Source organism: Monodon monoceros, unplaced genomic scaffold (assembly GCF_005190385.1).
Source record: "Monodon monoceros isolate NGI ecotype Baffin Bay Population unplaced genomic scaffold, NGI_Narwhal_1 Super_Scaffold_5, whole genome shotgun sequence".
Taxonomy (NCBI): domain Eukaryota; kingdom Metazoa; phylum Chordata; class Mammalia; order Artiodactyla; family Monodontidae; genus Monodon; species Monodon monoceros.
The window spans coordinates 99,643,361-99,661,115 of NW_021703782.1; the positions used below are offsets into that span (position 1 = coordinate 99,643,361).

Sequence of the window (17,755 nt, forward strand, 5' to 3'; positions counted from 1 at the left end):
TGGGGCAAACCCTATGAGAGCATACTGAAATGAAGACTATATTTGTTGCTATTTTACTATTTAAGGATTCAGTTTCCTCTCTATAAAATGAAAGACGAGATTTGGCTGGTGGTTTTCAGTGGGCATATGAGGCATCAGTATCTACTGCGGAGCTTTATCAAAACACACGTGCAGGGCCCTATCTTCAAAGATTCTAACTTAGAACATCTGAGGTAGGATCTAATTACTGTAAAAGCTTGCCAGGTGATTCTAATGTATTAGCAATGCATTGAGAACCAAGGATATAGAACAATACCGTCCAATAGAAATATAAGGCAAAACACATACACAATTTAAATTTTTCTAGTATCTACTTTAAAAAGTACAAAAAAAAAGGGGACTTCCCTGGTGGCGCAGTGGTTAAGAATCCGCGTGCCAATGCAGGGGACATGGGTTCGAGCCCTGGTCCGGGAAGATCCCACATGCCACAGAGTCGCTAAGCCTGTGCGCCACAACTACTGAGCCTGCGCTCTATGAGCCCGCAAGCCACGACTACTGAGCCCACGTGCCACAACTACTGAAGCCTGCCCGCCTAGAGCCCGTGCTCCGCAACAAGAGAAGCCACCGAATGAGAAGCCCACACACCGCAATGAAGAGTAGTCCCCGCTCCCCACAACTAGTGAAAGCCCACGCGCAGCAATGAAGACCCAACGCAGCCAAAAATAAATAAATTTATTTTAAAAAGTACAAAACAGGGAAAATAATTTAATATTTTTAACTCAGTATGCCAAAAATATTATCATCTAACATGTAATCAATATAGAAATTAATGAAATAGTTTACATCCTAAGTCTTCAAAATCCAGTGAGTACTTCCTATTTCACATCTCAGTTTGAACTAGCCGTATCTCAAGCGCTCAAAAGCCATACATGTTGAGTGGCTACCACACTGGACAGCACAGGTCTAGATAATCTTTAAGGTCCTCTCAGCTTTTTGGTCCAGTCAGCATTTTGTGACTATATTTCTAGGAAGCAAAGCAGGAAAAGAAATCATTTCAGATCCTATCTGAGCTTGGTTCTGAATTATTGCCAGTGTTCAGCCAGGGTCTCATTCATTCATTCATTCAACCCATTTTTAGAGAACTTGTGTGTCAAGCAGGGCTCTTGCTCTTATGGTGCTTAGTCTTCCTATGAAGACAAAAAGGCTAAACAAACAATAATAATTCAGTACAGTAAGTGGTGAGCAGTACAAAAGCCCATAGCAAATACAAGGGGGGGATAAAAGGAGAAAGCGCCCCAGGTGAAGCTCCACTGAGTTTACAGTCGTGCACCTCAACATCGAGGTGTTCCACGAACATGCCTCAGGAGATGGAGCGAATGGCTCCACAGCTATATCCTCTACTCTGCTGTTAAGCCGGGCTGTGCTGTAGGACTGTTGGAAGAAGGAATTTCATGGCTTAAAAAAAACCCCAAACTTTCAGGTATTAGCTAGCTGAAATCTAAAGGATGAATAAAGTAATCAGCACCCTCTCCCCAACCGAAAAAAGCAGTATATGCCAGAGCTCAGCCAAAATTTCTGTAAAAGACTAGACAGTAAATATACCAGGCTTTTTGAGCCCTAGAGTCTCTGTGGTAATTACTCCACTCTGCTGGATCCAGCCCCTGCAGTTCGTGGTTTACCAATCGCTGGAATGTAACTATTAAAGCACCTATTAAATATCCCTATATATTACATAAATATACGTGAATAGGCATTGGGGTTGATTCATAAAGAACTACTTGAATCCATTCTAAAAGCTACCTAGGAATTATTTACAATGCTTGTCAAAATGTGTTGCCTAAAACATGGACACTGATAACAGTTCGGTGTGACTGGGAAATAGTGGCAAGGTTAGGCTGGAGAACTCGGTCGGGAGGATGTTTAACTATGAACTTATCTGCATTTCTGAAAGATCACTATGGCTGCATCAAAGAAAATGGTTTGAAGGGGAGCAAATCTGGAAGCAGAAGACCAGTTATAAACTAGGAGGGAGGATAAAGAAAACGTGGCCTATACATACAAAGGATTATTATTCAGCCTTAAGAAGGAAGGAAATTCTGACATACATGACAACATGGAGGAACCATGGAGACATTATGCTAAGTGAAATTCAGTCAGTCACAAAAGAACAAACACTATAAGATTCTACTCTAGGTACTCTAGGTACCTAGAGTAGTCAAATTCAGAGACAGAAAGTAGAATGGTGGTTGCCAGGGGCTGCAGAGGAGGGAATAGGGTGTCACTGATTAATGAGTACACTTTCAGTTTGGGAAGATGCTAAAAGTTCTGGAGATAGATGGTGGTGATGCCTGCACAACAATGCACTTAAAATGGTTAAAATGATAAATCATATACTTTACCACAATCTGATAAAAAAAAAGGGAAGGAGGTTATCTACATTAATTATTTAAACTAGTTTATATAGGAAAACATGAGGCCATTCAGTTTTACACCCTAATAAACATCAGAAAACAATCAGGTTGGGTAAAGAGGTTGTAAATGATACAGTGTAGAGGAAAGTGAAAGGGGACTAAATGTAGACTATTTTTCATTATATAAAAGGGGGAAAAAGCCCTCTCAACTCAGAAAACAATCTTTGATATAAAAATTAGAGATGGGTAATGTAACAAAGGTAAGCAGAAAAATGAGCCGTAACCCAAACAGAGTAAGCTATCTTATCAAGTTAAGTTTAAATATTTAACTGGTAGAATCAGATCTCAGCTCTCAAACCACCCCTCTGAGTTATTTGACTCTGTTAACCAACTGAATAAACATTTACCAGTGCCTCTTCAAGTCAGGCAACTTTCATTCTCCTTCTTGAAACTCTCTTCATTACCCTTGTTTCTTTACCTCTCCCCTTTCTCTGAGTACACACTCAAAGGATCCCCCTATGCTCTATCTTCTCTCTCCATGTCCTTTTAAAATTTCACTTACAGCCATAGCTGTGATGTGACTAACTCCTAAATCATTCTCTCTAGCCCTGAGCACTCTCCAAAGCTCTCACCCAGCATTTCCAGATACTGTGGGAATCTCCACTTAGACATCCAACTGAATTCAGTTCATCCCAAATTGAATTCCATCTAACCTCTTGAATTTATCCCTTCATTTTCTATTCTTTTACTACTACTACTATCTTCCCAGTTATACACGCAGCTAGAAGCCTTCAGCCATTTTTGAAATCTCCCTATTCCTTACCACATACCCGATTCATTGCCAAATCCTGTCAATTCTATTTCAATAGCTGCTCTTCTCTGCAACTGCTACTTTTAAAAATCTCTACCCTTACTATCCTATATCTAGACCTATTTAAGCTCATCTAAACTGCAAGACTAGTCATTTAAATTGCAAGCGCAAGATGTGTCTGTGTCAAAGGGTATCAACAGAATTAGTATCATCTCCTAGGGGGAACACTTCAGAAATTTCTAGGGTGGCTTCACTGTCACAATGAGAGGACATTACTGGCATCTACTGGGCAGAGTCCAGGAATGCTGGACATCCTGCAATGTTTGCAGAGCACAAAAATAATCTGTATTCTGTATGACATTCCGTAAGGTTCTGCCAGATATTTGTAAGTGAAAATCTTAGTTATCTGACTGAACCTAAAATCTGTTTTACAAAGAGTATTAGCAGTTTAACTGTATACCTAATTTTCTATGAGTGTAACTACCAGATAAATTGAGGAACGACGTACTTTCCTGGGAACTCTGCTAAGCGTCTTTCACCATTTGAAAAGATGGTGTCACAGATGATATCTGTGACACAAACACAACATTCTGCATTCACAGCTGTCATGTTCACAGTAACAGTACACATAGGTGTAAACATCTGATTACTTTACCACCTTCTAAGCCACGCTCGAGCACGTGTTCAATATGTATTACTTTAAATCACAGTCCTCTTATTTCTCCTCTGGATCAAAGTTTGGGTATTATATTGATTTTTAAAATGTGTACTTATAGATAAGTTACTTCCATGATTTTTACTTCATGATAGGAGAATACTGTAAAATATGTCATCAAAAGAGGACCTGGGTCTGACAGAAACAAGAAACACTAGTTTATCTGAAATGGAAAGCTCTGAACTCGGCCCTTTTTCTGCTCAAAAATCTTTCATAGTTTATAGAAAACTGTCCAAATACATGTTCCTGGCATTCCAGGCTTGTGAAAACACAGCCCAAGCCTATTTCTTCAGATTATACTCTAGGAGTCTCTCCCTAATTATATTCTAAGATTTCAGCCAATATGGGTTTTCTTTATTTTCATCCTCCATGCTTCATGCTTGGCCCTTTCGAATGCTGAAATTCCTATTGGAAAGCCCTGTGTATCTCAACTCTCCAAAAATCTATACATTCTTCAAGACCCAACATAAACACTGCTCTACTTTCCCAAATGGAAGAAATCATTCCTTCCTCTGAACAATTATATAATTTTATTCCCTCATATAATTCAACAGTATCACTTTTTTGGTTGGTCTCTCTTTTAATTAAGATATAATTGACATATAACATTAATTCCAGGTGTGTAATGTAATGATTTGGTATCTGTATATACTGTGAAATGTTCATCACAGTAAGCCTAGTTAAATATATCATTTGATCATACCTCTTTTATAGCTCTCGTTTTTCCCATTCGAATGTTAAGCCAGAGGTTACAACACAGCCACTTATAGGTTGAATATGACCCAACCACAATATTTTAAAATTCTGAATAATACTTAAAAATTAATACTTTTTAAAAAACAAGGGTATTTCACAAAAATTTAGACTTGGGGCTTCTCTTGAAAAGTCAGATCTGACAACTCTGAGCCTGAATCCCACATGGCAATAATTTACTACAGTGGAGCAGCAGCTATCCACTTCAGTGTTTTCTTATTAGCCACAGTTCACACGGAGACTTTTACTTAATCAGGTTACCTTCCTGATCCCAGTGTGTACGTTCTCTGCAGAAAGAACTGCTCTAATTCAGCTATGCATGCCCTCACACAGTCTGTCACACAGTAGGCATTTTATAAATAAATACCTACTGAACAGCACAAAGCACAATAGTTTCCTTTCTTACCATTTCAGAAATAAGCAGAATAACCACCTCATTCAATCCATACCATGTTAATTTTTAGCATTATCGATCTTTTTGGTAATACTGTTTTATTGCTTGCTTAAGGGCTAATCTGAGAGTCACTGTAAATTTACTGCCAAATTCAGAATTTCCCAATTCAACCACAGTGAAAATACAAGTTCTTAAGTAACAAAGTGATACAAACACATGTTTAATTCTATTAACAAATATTTCTCACTAGTAACAGTCCCAGGAATGCTGCTTTAAACTAATGCTTTGGATCATTTTCAACAAACAAAGCATAATTTTCCATATGCCAACCTGGTGAATTTAATCATACTAAAAATAACATAGCATATAGACCCACCTGGAGAATAATCTTAAAATGCAGGGTTGAGTCCACAGTTATCTGCAGATATTAACTGTCCAGGTAGTTAAGGAATTCAGTGAATGTATTCCATTTACTTCTGTGCCAAGTAACAGGTTTTACGGCATTTTAAATGCGAAGTTTAACAAGAAATTTAAAAAAAAAAAAAAAAGCTGGAATTGGTTCTGAAAATGAGTCAACTGCCAGTATTGACCCAAGTGTGAATAAATGCCAAGCTCAAAGGCAATACGGCATCTTAATCTTTAAAAAAAAATTACCTGCCGGTGATCATGACGCGAAAAGGATATTGAAAAGCCATCACCACAGCTGGAAAAGTACATCAAAGTGTAAAAGAACAAATGATGTTGTTCCAGTAATCTGGCTTTTTATAGGACAGGGAAAATAATGTAAGCACGGAGTAATTTCAGGATGGCAAACAAACAAAACCATGAAATGCCTTAAATTTAATGTTTATTTTATAAAACTGACAAAGTGTCTAGCATTTCAGAGAATGTCACCACGTGAGAAAATGTACATCCTCGATGAATAAAGAAATGCCATTTTAAAACAATATTGAGAAATCATACCTCTCTTAATTATTAAAAATATTAAAACTGAGTCTGGTAGGACTCTGAGGGAGAAGCAGGTTACTTTAGACTTTGCTGTGGGCATAGCATCAATCCAATATATCTGGAAAGGACATTTAAGAGGAGCTAGAAAATTATTCATACGTCTGGATCTTGTGATTCTACTCTGAGGCTTCTGACCCAAATAAATAATTCAAGGGGAAAAAATAATGCAAACAAAAATATTCATAAAAATAGGAACAACCTGAATATGCATAATATGGAAATAGCTAAATAATTATGATATATTTACACAAAGGAACAGTATATACTATTAAAAATGACAACTATGTAATTTAGGTAATACTCAAGTGTTTATTAGAAATCATCCTGGATGATTTCTGATCATCCAGAACATGGAGTATCCCTATACTATATATATTATATATGATGGAAATGAATAGGCATTGCTATCATTGGTTAAGAACTGCCTAGAGCCATTCTAAACTTTGCTTGAGAATTATTTACAACACCTATCCAAATGTATTGCCTAAAACATAGGCACTAATTATAATCACATGTAGAAACACATGCCCATTATAATTGGAAGATACACATAATTCTAATTTTAATGATTACATTTGTTATAAAAAGTTACCTAACTACTTGCTTAGTTTTAAAATACCCAACTGTCTTCATTCCCATGCCCAAACTCTTCTAATTCTTCTCACCACAGGATCTTAGAGCAAGACAGAAATATCTCCTTTTCCATATTTTACAGACAAGGGAACAAACACAGAGAGGTTACATAATTCTTCCAAAATGACCTATTTGCTAGGACTAGACAGCAACTTTTCTACTGTTTTTTCCCCTAAAATCATAGCTGATAGAAAAAAAAAAAACCCAACATGGAGGACTGTACATGGAAGAAAAGCACAGAAACAAGTAGAGCTTTCTGACACACATCACGTTTAAAAAAATGTCTGGAGCTTTCTTCTCATAAAATTTTATAAAAATAATTGTCTTCTCAGAGTGAAAAAGGATAAAGAGGAGAAAAACCAGTCAGGGATGGAGGGATAATGCCATTATAGATATCTTATATAATTAACAATTGCCATTCTCAAGCCTGAGGAGTATTTTGTTCTATTTGTAAGACTACACTCTATGAAATGCAAAAAAAAGAGTTCCAGGCTCTCTTACCTGTACAGAGGAGTCCATCTTTGTAGTAAAGTGCATACACTCTGGCACTGTGTCCAATTAATGATGAGGTCTCAAAGGCTTCATGGTCCTCCAGTTGCTTCATTCTCAAAATAGCCTTCAAATAAACCTTCTTCCAGTGCAAAGCATCCTGAACAGAATCATCTATCTGCCAGCCCAAATTTTTACAGGCAGTCTGCCACACCTCTGTACAGGCACTTATCACCTTATTCCACTGTTTAGAGACGAGGCAGCATGTGAGTAAAGTCTGAGGATCGAGCCATTTTAACAAATAAAAACTGAGCTCCAGGGGAAGGAGTTTGAGGAAGTCCCGCTTGAGGAGAGTCTCCAGGTTATTGGAGAGATGCCTGAGCTGGACTGCCCCACTCAGACTAATCAGGTGATCCAGAGTTTCATTTTTCTGCAAGTCCGTCAGAGAAAGAAATGTAACAGAAATGTTATCAAGCCATGTCTCAAAGTCCTTTCTCTCCATAAGGTTATGGAAAAATTTACCTGTGGCACATCAAAATATTGTATTAGTTCTGCTCAAAATGACCATTCAAGCAAGACTGCTAACAAATGAAGTATTAAAAATTAGTGTAAAAAACTTGGCATTACAACATTATGCTTAGTTACATCACAACTTTACAGTTAATACACTGTATTTATCTGAAAATTTTCCATGCACACAAAAGAAAATACATTTGTGAAATCATACTTTAACAAATCATGACCTCAAAACATAACTCAATGAAATTTATGCTGGTGTGTGAGTGATTTGCTCCTTTTGGAGTCTAGCACATGCTACATGCACCTCCACAGTAAAAGATTTACAGAGTATTCATTCCTTATGAAACAGTGTATTCTATACAATGGAACCCCCATCAAAACCATCATAATACCACTTCCTTAATACACTCCATTTGGGCACTAAAATCACAAAAATAAGCACAAGGATGTGACAACCAGAAAACAAGTCTCCGGAGCAGTAATTTGAGACATTGGTCATCATGCTAGGTACAACGTGACCTGTTACTAGAATCACAGAACTGACTACTGGCTTTTGCAATAGATATTCAGGCAAAGAGGTTTGGGGAAGAAAAATAAGCAGATGCAGTAAGTTATACGGTTCATGTATTCTGGTTCTTCCACTTCCTTTATGGCACTGCCTGTTATAACGTGAATTACCAAAGGCCTTATCTGGCCTTACATAGTCTGTTTTTATAAGCCTCATATGAGCTGGTGACAACTCTTAACCTCATGTACCCCCAGAGAGCCATGAGGGTCCTGGAAGCCTGCACAAATAAGACAAATTAGTAACTCTGATGCTTAAAAAACACCCAAAGAAAGGGACCATCATCTTCACTTTGCCGATGAGGAAGCTGCAGGTCAGAGAAGGTAAGTGATTTGCCTATAGCCAACACAGCAGACTGAAAGCCAGTGCTCTCAAGATCAGTACTCTTCTAAACACACCAAGTGTCTCTCTCTGAAGCCAGCTACCACCAGAACTGCAACCTGGTGATAGAATCTGGGAGAACCAAGCCTGATTATATACCACCTTCCCCTTTAGGGCTAAATACAACAAAAAAAATTTACAAGTATCCAGCAAAACATACTATGTCAAGGTGTCAACACACTCTTAACAACGGGGACTAAACTAACAGGAAGAGAACAAAAAATAAAGCAAATCACGTAAAAACCATCTTTCCCAAGATAGGCCATGTTGGTAGATATTAGTGCTGGGTGATGGGTACATGGAGGTTTTTTATTCTATTTTCATATGTTGAAACATTTCAATGATTAAAAAAAAGAATAAAAACTTTCCTTCTAATCTGATCCCTCAGTTTCCCATCAGATTATCACACTAATTTAAAAACTTTATGTCCAAATTAAGGGCTTCCCTGGTGGCGCAGTGGTTAAGAATCCGCCTGCCAATGCAGGGGACAAGGGTTCAAGCCCTGGTCCGGGAAGATCCCACATGCCAGGAGCAACTAAGCCTGTACGCCACAACTACTGAGCCTGCGCTCCAGAGCCTGTGAGCCACAACTACTGAAGCCCGTGTGCCTAGAGCCCATGCTCTGCAACAAGAAAAGCCACCGCAATGAGAAGCCCTCGCACCACAACGAAGAGAAGCCCCCCGCTCGCCGCAACCAGAGAAAGCCTGCACGAAGCAACAAAGACCTAATTCAGCCAAAAATAAATAAATAAAATAAATAAATTTATTAAAAAAAAACCTTTATGTCCAAATTAAGTTAGAAGAGGAAAATAAACTCCTTTCCATATATGTCACCTAGATCAAGGTTTACACAAATATCCAGATCTTATCGTCCAACTTTGTTAATGTTAAGGTATGTAAAAATCATTTTCATTAATTTCCCAATATCAAATTTGGTGGGAATGTTATTAGACAAAAAGCAGTCAAAGCAAATAAACCTCTTCCAATCACATCATCTGTTGTCTAATATTTTTGAACAGTGAATGGACTTTAACCCTCAGGGTTTGGGCTAGGTAGGATTTATTAATTTAAGGATTTACTTGGCTGCCAAAAAACGATGATTTCACCAAAAGTTTTATCAACTTAACACAAGATAACAAGCCTCCTGGGACTTCCCTGGCGGTCCAGTGGTTAGGACTCTGAGCTTTCACTGCCTAAGGCCTGGGTTCGATCCCTGGTCAGGGAACTAAGATCCCACGAGCCACTCGGCGCAGCCAAAAAACAAAACAAAACAAACAAACAAAAAAAACAAAATAACAAGCCTCCTCCTTTTTCTGTATCCTAACAACCTTTTATCTATAAAATTTCTGGAAAAGTTTTACTTTAAAAAAATCATTCACAGCAAGACCAAAAAAAAAAAGTTTCTGTGGACATTCACAAAATGTCACAACAGCTAATTAGTTAATACTGGCCAATTAAAAACAACCAAAACATCTGCCCAGGCATCATTTTTTACAGTGAAGAAGCAGGGGGGCTTCCTCTATCTCACCTGCACCGCCACACACACACAGTATGCCACAGGTCCATCACAGAAACGCTGACATTTATGTAAGACGAACTGTCATTTAAATGGACACAACGCAAATTTATAATACCCGTGAAAACAATATCATTACCAAATAACTAAGAGACATCATACAGCATGCCAAATCAATGTACCCGTGACACTACAGAGATTATGGGACAAGTTTTCCAACGAGCACCTTTAAAAACCCAGCCATTTCTGATATTTATACACTCTCCTAACTCCTAATAAGAATTTTTCTTCCCACTCTTACATTAGAAATTGCCCTTTAAGCTACTGAACCCTTTACGGGACACTCTTTTCCAGTTCTTCATCTTTCACTGTCATGAAAAAGGCATCTTTTTAAAATAAAGCAGGCCCCATTAACTTTGCAGAATGCACTATTAAAAAAAAAAATCAGCTTTTATTTCTCTAAAAAATTGAACTGACTCTGGAGAGAACTTTCTTAAGGTCACAGGTCTAAACTGAACTCTTAGAGAGCCTCTAGGAATATCATGTACTGGCAGCAAAGGTCCCACGTGGAAAACTTCAGGAAGTGGGATTTCAATTCAACTGAAGGAGGAGCTTTTAAAACACCAGAGCTTTCCAATAATGGAACAGCTGCCTCCGGAGTGGTGAGCTTCCCATTACTGGGAATGGTCAAGGACAGCTGGATACAGAGGCAGAATGAGGTAAATGAAAATGCTTTGGAGCAGTCAAACCTTTTACTGATTCAGCCACTTCCTCTGTGATCATGGACATGTTCAACTAACTTCTAAGCTTCCGTTTTGTCATCTGTAAAATGGAAGCTAGCTCACCTTGAGGGCTGTGAGAATCAGGACCAGAGTAGGGACATGCCTAGCACAGAGCCCTTGTAAGTTTTATTACTATGAATACCTGGCAGGAAAGCTCCACTAACATCCCTTTCAACCCTATGACATTACCACAGTTTATCTTAAGATGGCTTAAAATATACAGACCAAAAAACTCAAGTGCTCAAACTTACTGGGAATTTAATTTTATAATTAAGGGCAGTTACTGACTTGAGGCTATGATTTCCCACCAGGTGCATTTTCTCTCCACCCTCTCCACACTCCATGGTGTCTCATCCTTTTTTCCCCCTCACTTAAGACTAAACATTAAACTCGCCCTTCTGCCCTCAATAGTAACGAGCACAAACCTCTGAAAGAGGTGGATGATGAAAAGATTCCTAAACTGGGAGATGGGAGACCTGGGTTTGGTCTCTGGTTCTGCCATTAACTCCCTATGTTCCCTTAGGCAACTCTCATCTTTGTACTGGTTTGACAGACTAAAGTACTACTCATAGATATTACCTCACTTGATTTTCACAACCTCGTGGAAGGTATCAGAATTGCCCTTAACTAATAAATGAAGAAATTTATGGCCCCAAAGGTGGAGTGACTGTCCCAGGGTCCCACAGGAAGGAGCAGGTGCAACATCTTTCCCAGCCCCCACCCTCCAAAACCAAAACCAAACCAAACCTATGCTCCCAGGTCTTACTAAAGATACAACATTCTCGATTAAACATGATGAATGCATTTTCCTCTCCTCCCTCAGGACCTGGCCTAATCAAAAGAGAAAGCAAGACACTTGTTGCCCTTGGCTTCATCTTCCCTCTCTTTTCTTATTAAGTATAGCCAGCAGTTTAAGAGTACAGAGGCTCTGAACTTATCTAAATGAACTTACATACTTATATTCTGAATATTCAAGAAGCTAGTAACACTGGTTGCTTCCAGAGAATGCTGGAGGGCTGAGGAATAGGGATGAGGGTCCCTTTATGAATTTAAAACCGTGTGAATATCCGTTCTATGTAAATCCGCCTTCAGTTTTAAGATGAATTTTTAAAAGCTTTGAAAGAATACAAATAGTGTTTCTAAAATAAGGGCTCTGCAACACCACTTGTTGCTGGGTGACCCTGGGCAAATCGCTTCACCGATCTCAAGCCCAGTTTCCTCACTTATAAAAGGTAACCACGAACAGGTAACCCTACAAGGGTTTTTAAGAGGAATAAACAAGATAATGCACTTAAAACGTTTAGCACAGTACCCGCACACTGTAAGCCTACAAGAAATGCCGATTACCATCATTATTCAGCATTAACCTTGTTATCTTTATTGCAAACAGCACTACACATACACACCTGTTTCCATGGCATACCCACAATTATGGCGCAGTCCCTCACATTAGTACAGCGCTTTATACTTCATAAACCACCTCTCCACACTTCATCATCTTTCAAACTCATGGCAGCCCTGGGACATGACTGTTAACTCATTTCGCAGCTAAGGAAACTGAGGCACTAGGAGGCAGTCACTGCGAGACTCAATTCTCCCATCTCTAAAATCAACTCCAGATCCCTTCAACCCGTTCGTCGCTCCCGGGTCCCCTGCTCCCGGAGCCGTGTTCCGCGCGGCACTGACCTGAGCGAGCGCCCCGGGGCCCGGGACCTCGCGCCGGGCTCACACCGACTAGGCGCGCTCGGGCCGCCAGAGCCTCGCAGCGGCCGGGTCCGCTCCGCAGCCATGGCGCCTGCAGGAAGAGAAAGACAAACAGCCCGAGGCGCGGCGGGTCAGCAGAGGCGCGGGCGCCAGGCAACCCCCTCCCCGACCCGGGCCCGCCTCATATACAGACCTGGACCTGCGGCCGCCGCTCGGTTCCGCAGCCTCATAGGGGAGCGGCTTCCGGTGCTGCCTACGTCATCTCCGCGCGTCCCCCCACCCGCGGCGCCCGGCGGACGCGGCTGCACTTCCGGCCCCGCCTTAAAGGGGAAGTGGGAGAGCTGAGGAGCGTAGAGGGAGGCGGAGCATGCGTAGGTCCGCTTAGACCTGTGGCACATGGACGAAAGTTTACTTCCAGGCTGTACACACGGATTTGTCCCGCAGGTTTATGTCCGTCATCCAATCTGATCTTGCACCGACTGTGCGGCACTTTTTATTATGCTTACTTTTCGGAGGAGAGAGGGAGAATTTAAGAGAGGTGTCCAAAGTCAAACAACGTATAGACATAACATTTATATAGACAATAAGGCACCCGTACGTCCAGTTAGTGGTAGAGCACATCTAGGGTACTTGAAACATGGGAAATAAAAAGTTGATTCTGTGTGGTGGAAACTAAGTATGGCGTCCAGAAAGGTCTCAAGAGAGCAGATTTGATTCGGTAGGCAACAGGAAGCCTCTGTGAACTTCGAAGCCAGAGAGTGACTGATGACAACATTACAAGAAAATTTGGGAAGACATGGGTACACAGATTGGATAACCTTTATGAAAGAAAAGGCAGTGCTAAGGTAATCAAGAAAACCAGGCACCCCTATCTATTTGCAGCAAATGGTCTCAACCCCAGGATGGTAGGAGTTTGATGAATGAAACTGAAAATTCCAGATGGAGCTGCCCCAGAGACAACATTGTTTCAACCTCTTATGGACAAAGAAACCTAATTGTCTAAGTTTAAGCCCAGAGGCTATCCAGGAGCAAAATTTATGGCTCATTAAAAAATGAAAAGAAAATTGCAAAATTGAATTTGTATTTAATTAAATCCAACACCTGTGTAACCATTCAATTTAGTATATGTAAAAATTCCCTTTCATTTGAATTTTTTTTAGGATATATATTCCCACTTTGTAAAAACCTCCAAGATTGCACAATGATTGTTGAGAAAACATAGCCAACTTTAAAATGTAATGAATTATTCCTAGCCAAATAACTACAAAAACTGCTATGAATGGCAGGTAGGAAGATCAACACGCAAAAAGAAAAACATGAAATATGGCCTGGCGTAGGAACCGAATGTTCATTACAACTGCTTATGTGACAGGAACATATAAATATGCTGGATGTTTTTTCTTTCCTTCCTTCCTTCCTTCTTTCTTTCTTTCATAAACTTGCTGCTCAAATGGTATTTGGAGTAATTCCTACACATTCACGCAATAGGAAAATTGCAAACATCAAATGCTTAGTTTCTCTGATTCAGGCTAAAATGGACTACACGTTTTCCATTTTGAGATAAAGTTGCCTGGGAAAGGTAGATGGATGACATATAATTTATTTAGGAATGTTCTTCCATGGCCTATACTAGGAATTCAAAATCCTTCTTGATGAGACATAAACCAAACCACACCATAAGTTTCTTTGGGTAGAAAAAAAATGCACCCACTAGGGATGACAAGTATCCCTTGATATTTAACACATTTGTTGCACGTGCAGGTACCAGGGAGCAGAAACTACTCCAACTGTTTAGTTTCTTGAGATGCACTCCTTCTGTGATGATGCTATGGAGAGATGATATGGGCGAACTAACTGTTCTTTCAATTCCCACACACATTTCACCAGGCACTTCACCAGGATCATTTTCAAGAGGTAAATAAGGTTGGAAGCATTTGAAGAGGTTTGCTTTCTGGTCTTTGTTCTGGATTCACTCTAGCTGTAACATGATCAGCACTTGCTGTCCTATGGAGCCAGCAGGTATTCTGGGACAAAAGCTCAGGTTGATTGACAAGAAACCTTATCCTTAAAGTCTCAGGCACAAGGTACTGTACCTCAATTGCTGTTAGACTGAGTGATCCTGAGATACATTTGGGCATACTTTGGCATCTGGACTCAATAATTTCCAAAGCCCTGAAATCGTTCACAGACAACATGCAGGCAAGTTTCTTATAATCTTTGAAGCATTTTATATCTATTAAAATAAGCTTTTAGTAGGCTGAAGTTTCTTCTGTGTGTAAATCATCAGAACTGAGAAAATGGAAAGGAGTTCAGATTATAATTGTGAGCTTGTTTTGCTTTGTTGGTTTTTCCTATTCAATAGACACGGGAAAGTAAAAGATGGAACTCAGGATTCTCTAGTGGTTGAGAGTGAGCTTTGAAATCTGAAAGATTTGAGTTCAAATCATGGCCTTACCTCACCCTCTTATTCACTGAGAGATCTTGGGCAAATTCCTATACTGCCTGTATGCTGAGCTTAAGTTTGAAGATAACATATCTGAAAGGGATATTACCAGGGCTGAATGAGTTCAGGCATGTAAAGTGCTTAGCACAGTGCCTTGCCCCCAGCAAGCGCTCAGGAAGAGGTAAGTGTCATTAGGGGAGTCTTTGAAGCTCCAATGAATAGAGATTTAATTCCTCCAATGTCCCCTGGCTCTGTTATATTGCAATACTACATTGTATATGCTCTTCCAGATGGAAAGTTTCCATCTCCTTTGATGAGGTGGAGTAAACTTGGCACAGGTATGTCCTAGATCTCTGAAGAGGTGCTATACACATAGCAGAAATCTGCCCATATTGATAGATGCGTCAGATGGATTAGGGGACATTGTCAAAACAATGTCAGAATTTATTGTTAAATTGAAAAGTCATACTAGAAGAATGTAAATGTTTGATAGTAGCCATTGTTCAGTGGCCAACAAAAGCTACCACTCCATTGAAAAACAGCCTTTGACCTTTGTAGTTAGAGAAGAAACTGATCCAAGCGCTTCAATTCCAGAAAGAATATCATATATTTTCCTGTAGGCTTTTAGCACAATGGCACTTGTTACTTTATATCCATGTGTCTATGTCTGATTTCTCTTTGCTTCCCCAGTGTCTAACACAGTGCCTTGTATATAGTAAGTAGGCTTTCCTCCAAGCAAGAAAACAACCAACATTTTATTCATGATGCCTGCTGTCCAGGGGGCCATGATATAGTGGGAGAGACAGATAACAGAATTAAATAATAAACACTTAAAACAGTGTAGTGCTAAGTGTTGTGAGAGGTACATATAGTGTTCAGTGGGGACAAAAACAGAAATGGAGATGGAGCCTGAATGTGTGTTCTTTTATTTAGGTGACATTCTGCAGACTTCGGACTCACCAGTGGTGTTTCATTCTGTTTAATGTTATTCTATTTCATGCCTTGCTTTTTGGGGCTGATTTTGTGGAAGAATATTTTCTGCATGCTTTGCCTTATATAGATATGAAAGTTCTTGAAATTAAGGATAAGGCAAGAAAATTGAACATGGAGCCCCTAAGAAGTAATCTTTCCAAATACTATATCCTGAGCCAGTCAGAGGTTTGTAAAGGGAAGAACATATTTTTGCTCTCTCTTATCTTCAGTAGCCCAGGAAATGGAACAAGGCGGGACCTCATCAGGAAAACCTGGGGTAACATGACCAGTGTCCGAGGGCATCCCATTCTCACACTGTTTGCTTTGGGAATGCCTGTTTTGGTGACTGCCCAGCAAGAGATAGACAAAGAGTCCCAAAAGAATAATGATATAATTGAAGGAATCTTCTTGGACAGTGCTGAGAACCAAACTCTGAAGATTATCACCATGACGCAGTGGGCTGTGACTTTCTGCCCTAACGCCCAGTTCATTCTCAAGGTTGATGAAGAGATGTTTGTCAATCTACCAAGCTTGGTAGACTACCTCCTCAATCTGAAAGAACACCTTGAAGATATCTATGTAGGAAGAGTTATCCATCAGGATACACCCAACAGAGACCCTAATAGCCAAGAATTTGTCCCTTTCAGTGAGTACCCAGAAGAGTACTACCCAGATTACTGCAGTGGTGAGGCCTTTGTTATGTCGCAAGATGTGGCTCGGATGATGTACGTAGTTTTCAAAGAAGTCCCCATTATGGTGCCTGCTGATGTGTTTGTAGGAATTTGTGCTAAATCCATTGGCCTAATACCCATACACAGTTCAAGGTTTTCTGGGAAAACCCACATCAGATACAACAGATGTTGCTTTAAGTTCATTTTCACATCCTCAGAAACTACAGATGCTGAAATGCCCCTGGCATGGAAGGAAATTAACAGTGGGAAAGAATGTACGCTGTTTGAAACCTACTATGGGCTCATTTCCTGCAAACTTCTGACATACCTTGACAGCTTTAAACTTTTTCACATAGGTAACATAAAAAATAATGTCATGAATTATGGTGATTAGGATTTCTGTTTTTCTTAAAAGTGTGTTCTTTAAAAATTCCCTCCTACCTTGTTACAGAAAGTGTCCCTCCTTCCTTGTGTTTTATGTTGTTTCTCTGAATCTTTGATTGTACTCAGCAGGTTGCAGTGTTCTTAGTGCTCTGATGTACTACATTGAATTGAGATCTCATTTTAAGAAATTTAAGCTGGTGTAGCATGATTCTTTTCAAAATAATACCTTTTGTCTAGAAAAGAGAGAACGTTAAATTTAATTATAACCAAGAGTCTTGTTTCTCTTTACAATTAATGGATTTCTAAAAATCACATTCTATGGAACTGTCATGACTCAGTGATAGCAGCTGTGACTGATTTTTAAGAATTCTCAGAATTAAAGGAAAACACTAAATAAGGAATGTAACAAAATGTTCATCTTGTCTGTAAGATGAAACATTTTAGTAATCTGAGTGGTGGAATTACACTTAAAAGTTTTAGCTACCCAGTATATATTAACTTAAATCTCACTAGTGTAAAGACTTGGATCTCTAATTTTTTGTGAAACAATTTTCATCAAGTCCTAATTAGGCAGTATTTTACAAACGGGATGCAACAAATACACATTTCATGTTATGTATACACT

The 17,755-nt window shown here is 39.5% G+C and overlaps 2 protein-coding genes across 3 annotated transcripts in view; one reads left to right on the forward strand and one right to left on the reverse strand.

Annotated features, from left to right (window-relative positions):
• Positions 1-12,877, reverse strand: part of FBXW2 (F-box and WD repeat domain containing 2) — a 31,942-nt gene extending 19,065 nt beyond the window's left edge. For both annotated transcript variants that reach the window (XM_029202712.1, XM_029202713.1), the window contains exons 1-3: positions 12,854-12,877; positions 12,643-12,751; positions 7,206-7,715 (exon numbers count right to left, since the gene is read on the reverse strand). In XM_029202712.1, the coding sequence (XP_029058545.1) occupies positions 7,206-7,695 (490 nt within the window). In that variant the 5' untranslated portion in view covers positions 7,696-7,715; positions 12,643-12,751; positions 12,854-12,877. The remainder of the gene's footprint in view (positions 1-7,205; positions 7,716-12,642; positions 12,752-12,853) is intronic.
• Positions 12,878-16,042: 3,165 nt separating this feature from the next.
• On the forward strand, positions 16,043-17,140 carry LOC114883771 (putative UDP-GlcNAc:betaGal beta-1,3-N-acetylglucosaminyltransferase LOC100288842). The gene has a single exon (XM_029201774.1). The coding sequence runs from the start codon at positions 16,166-16,168 to the stop codon at positions 17,138-17,140; it is 975 nt and encodes a 324-aa protein (XP_029057607.1). The 5' UTR covers positions 16,043-16,165.
• Positions 17,141-17,755: the final 615 nt, after the last annotated feature.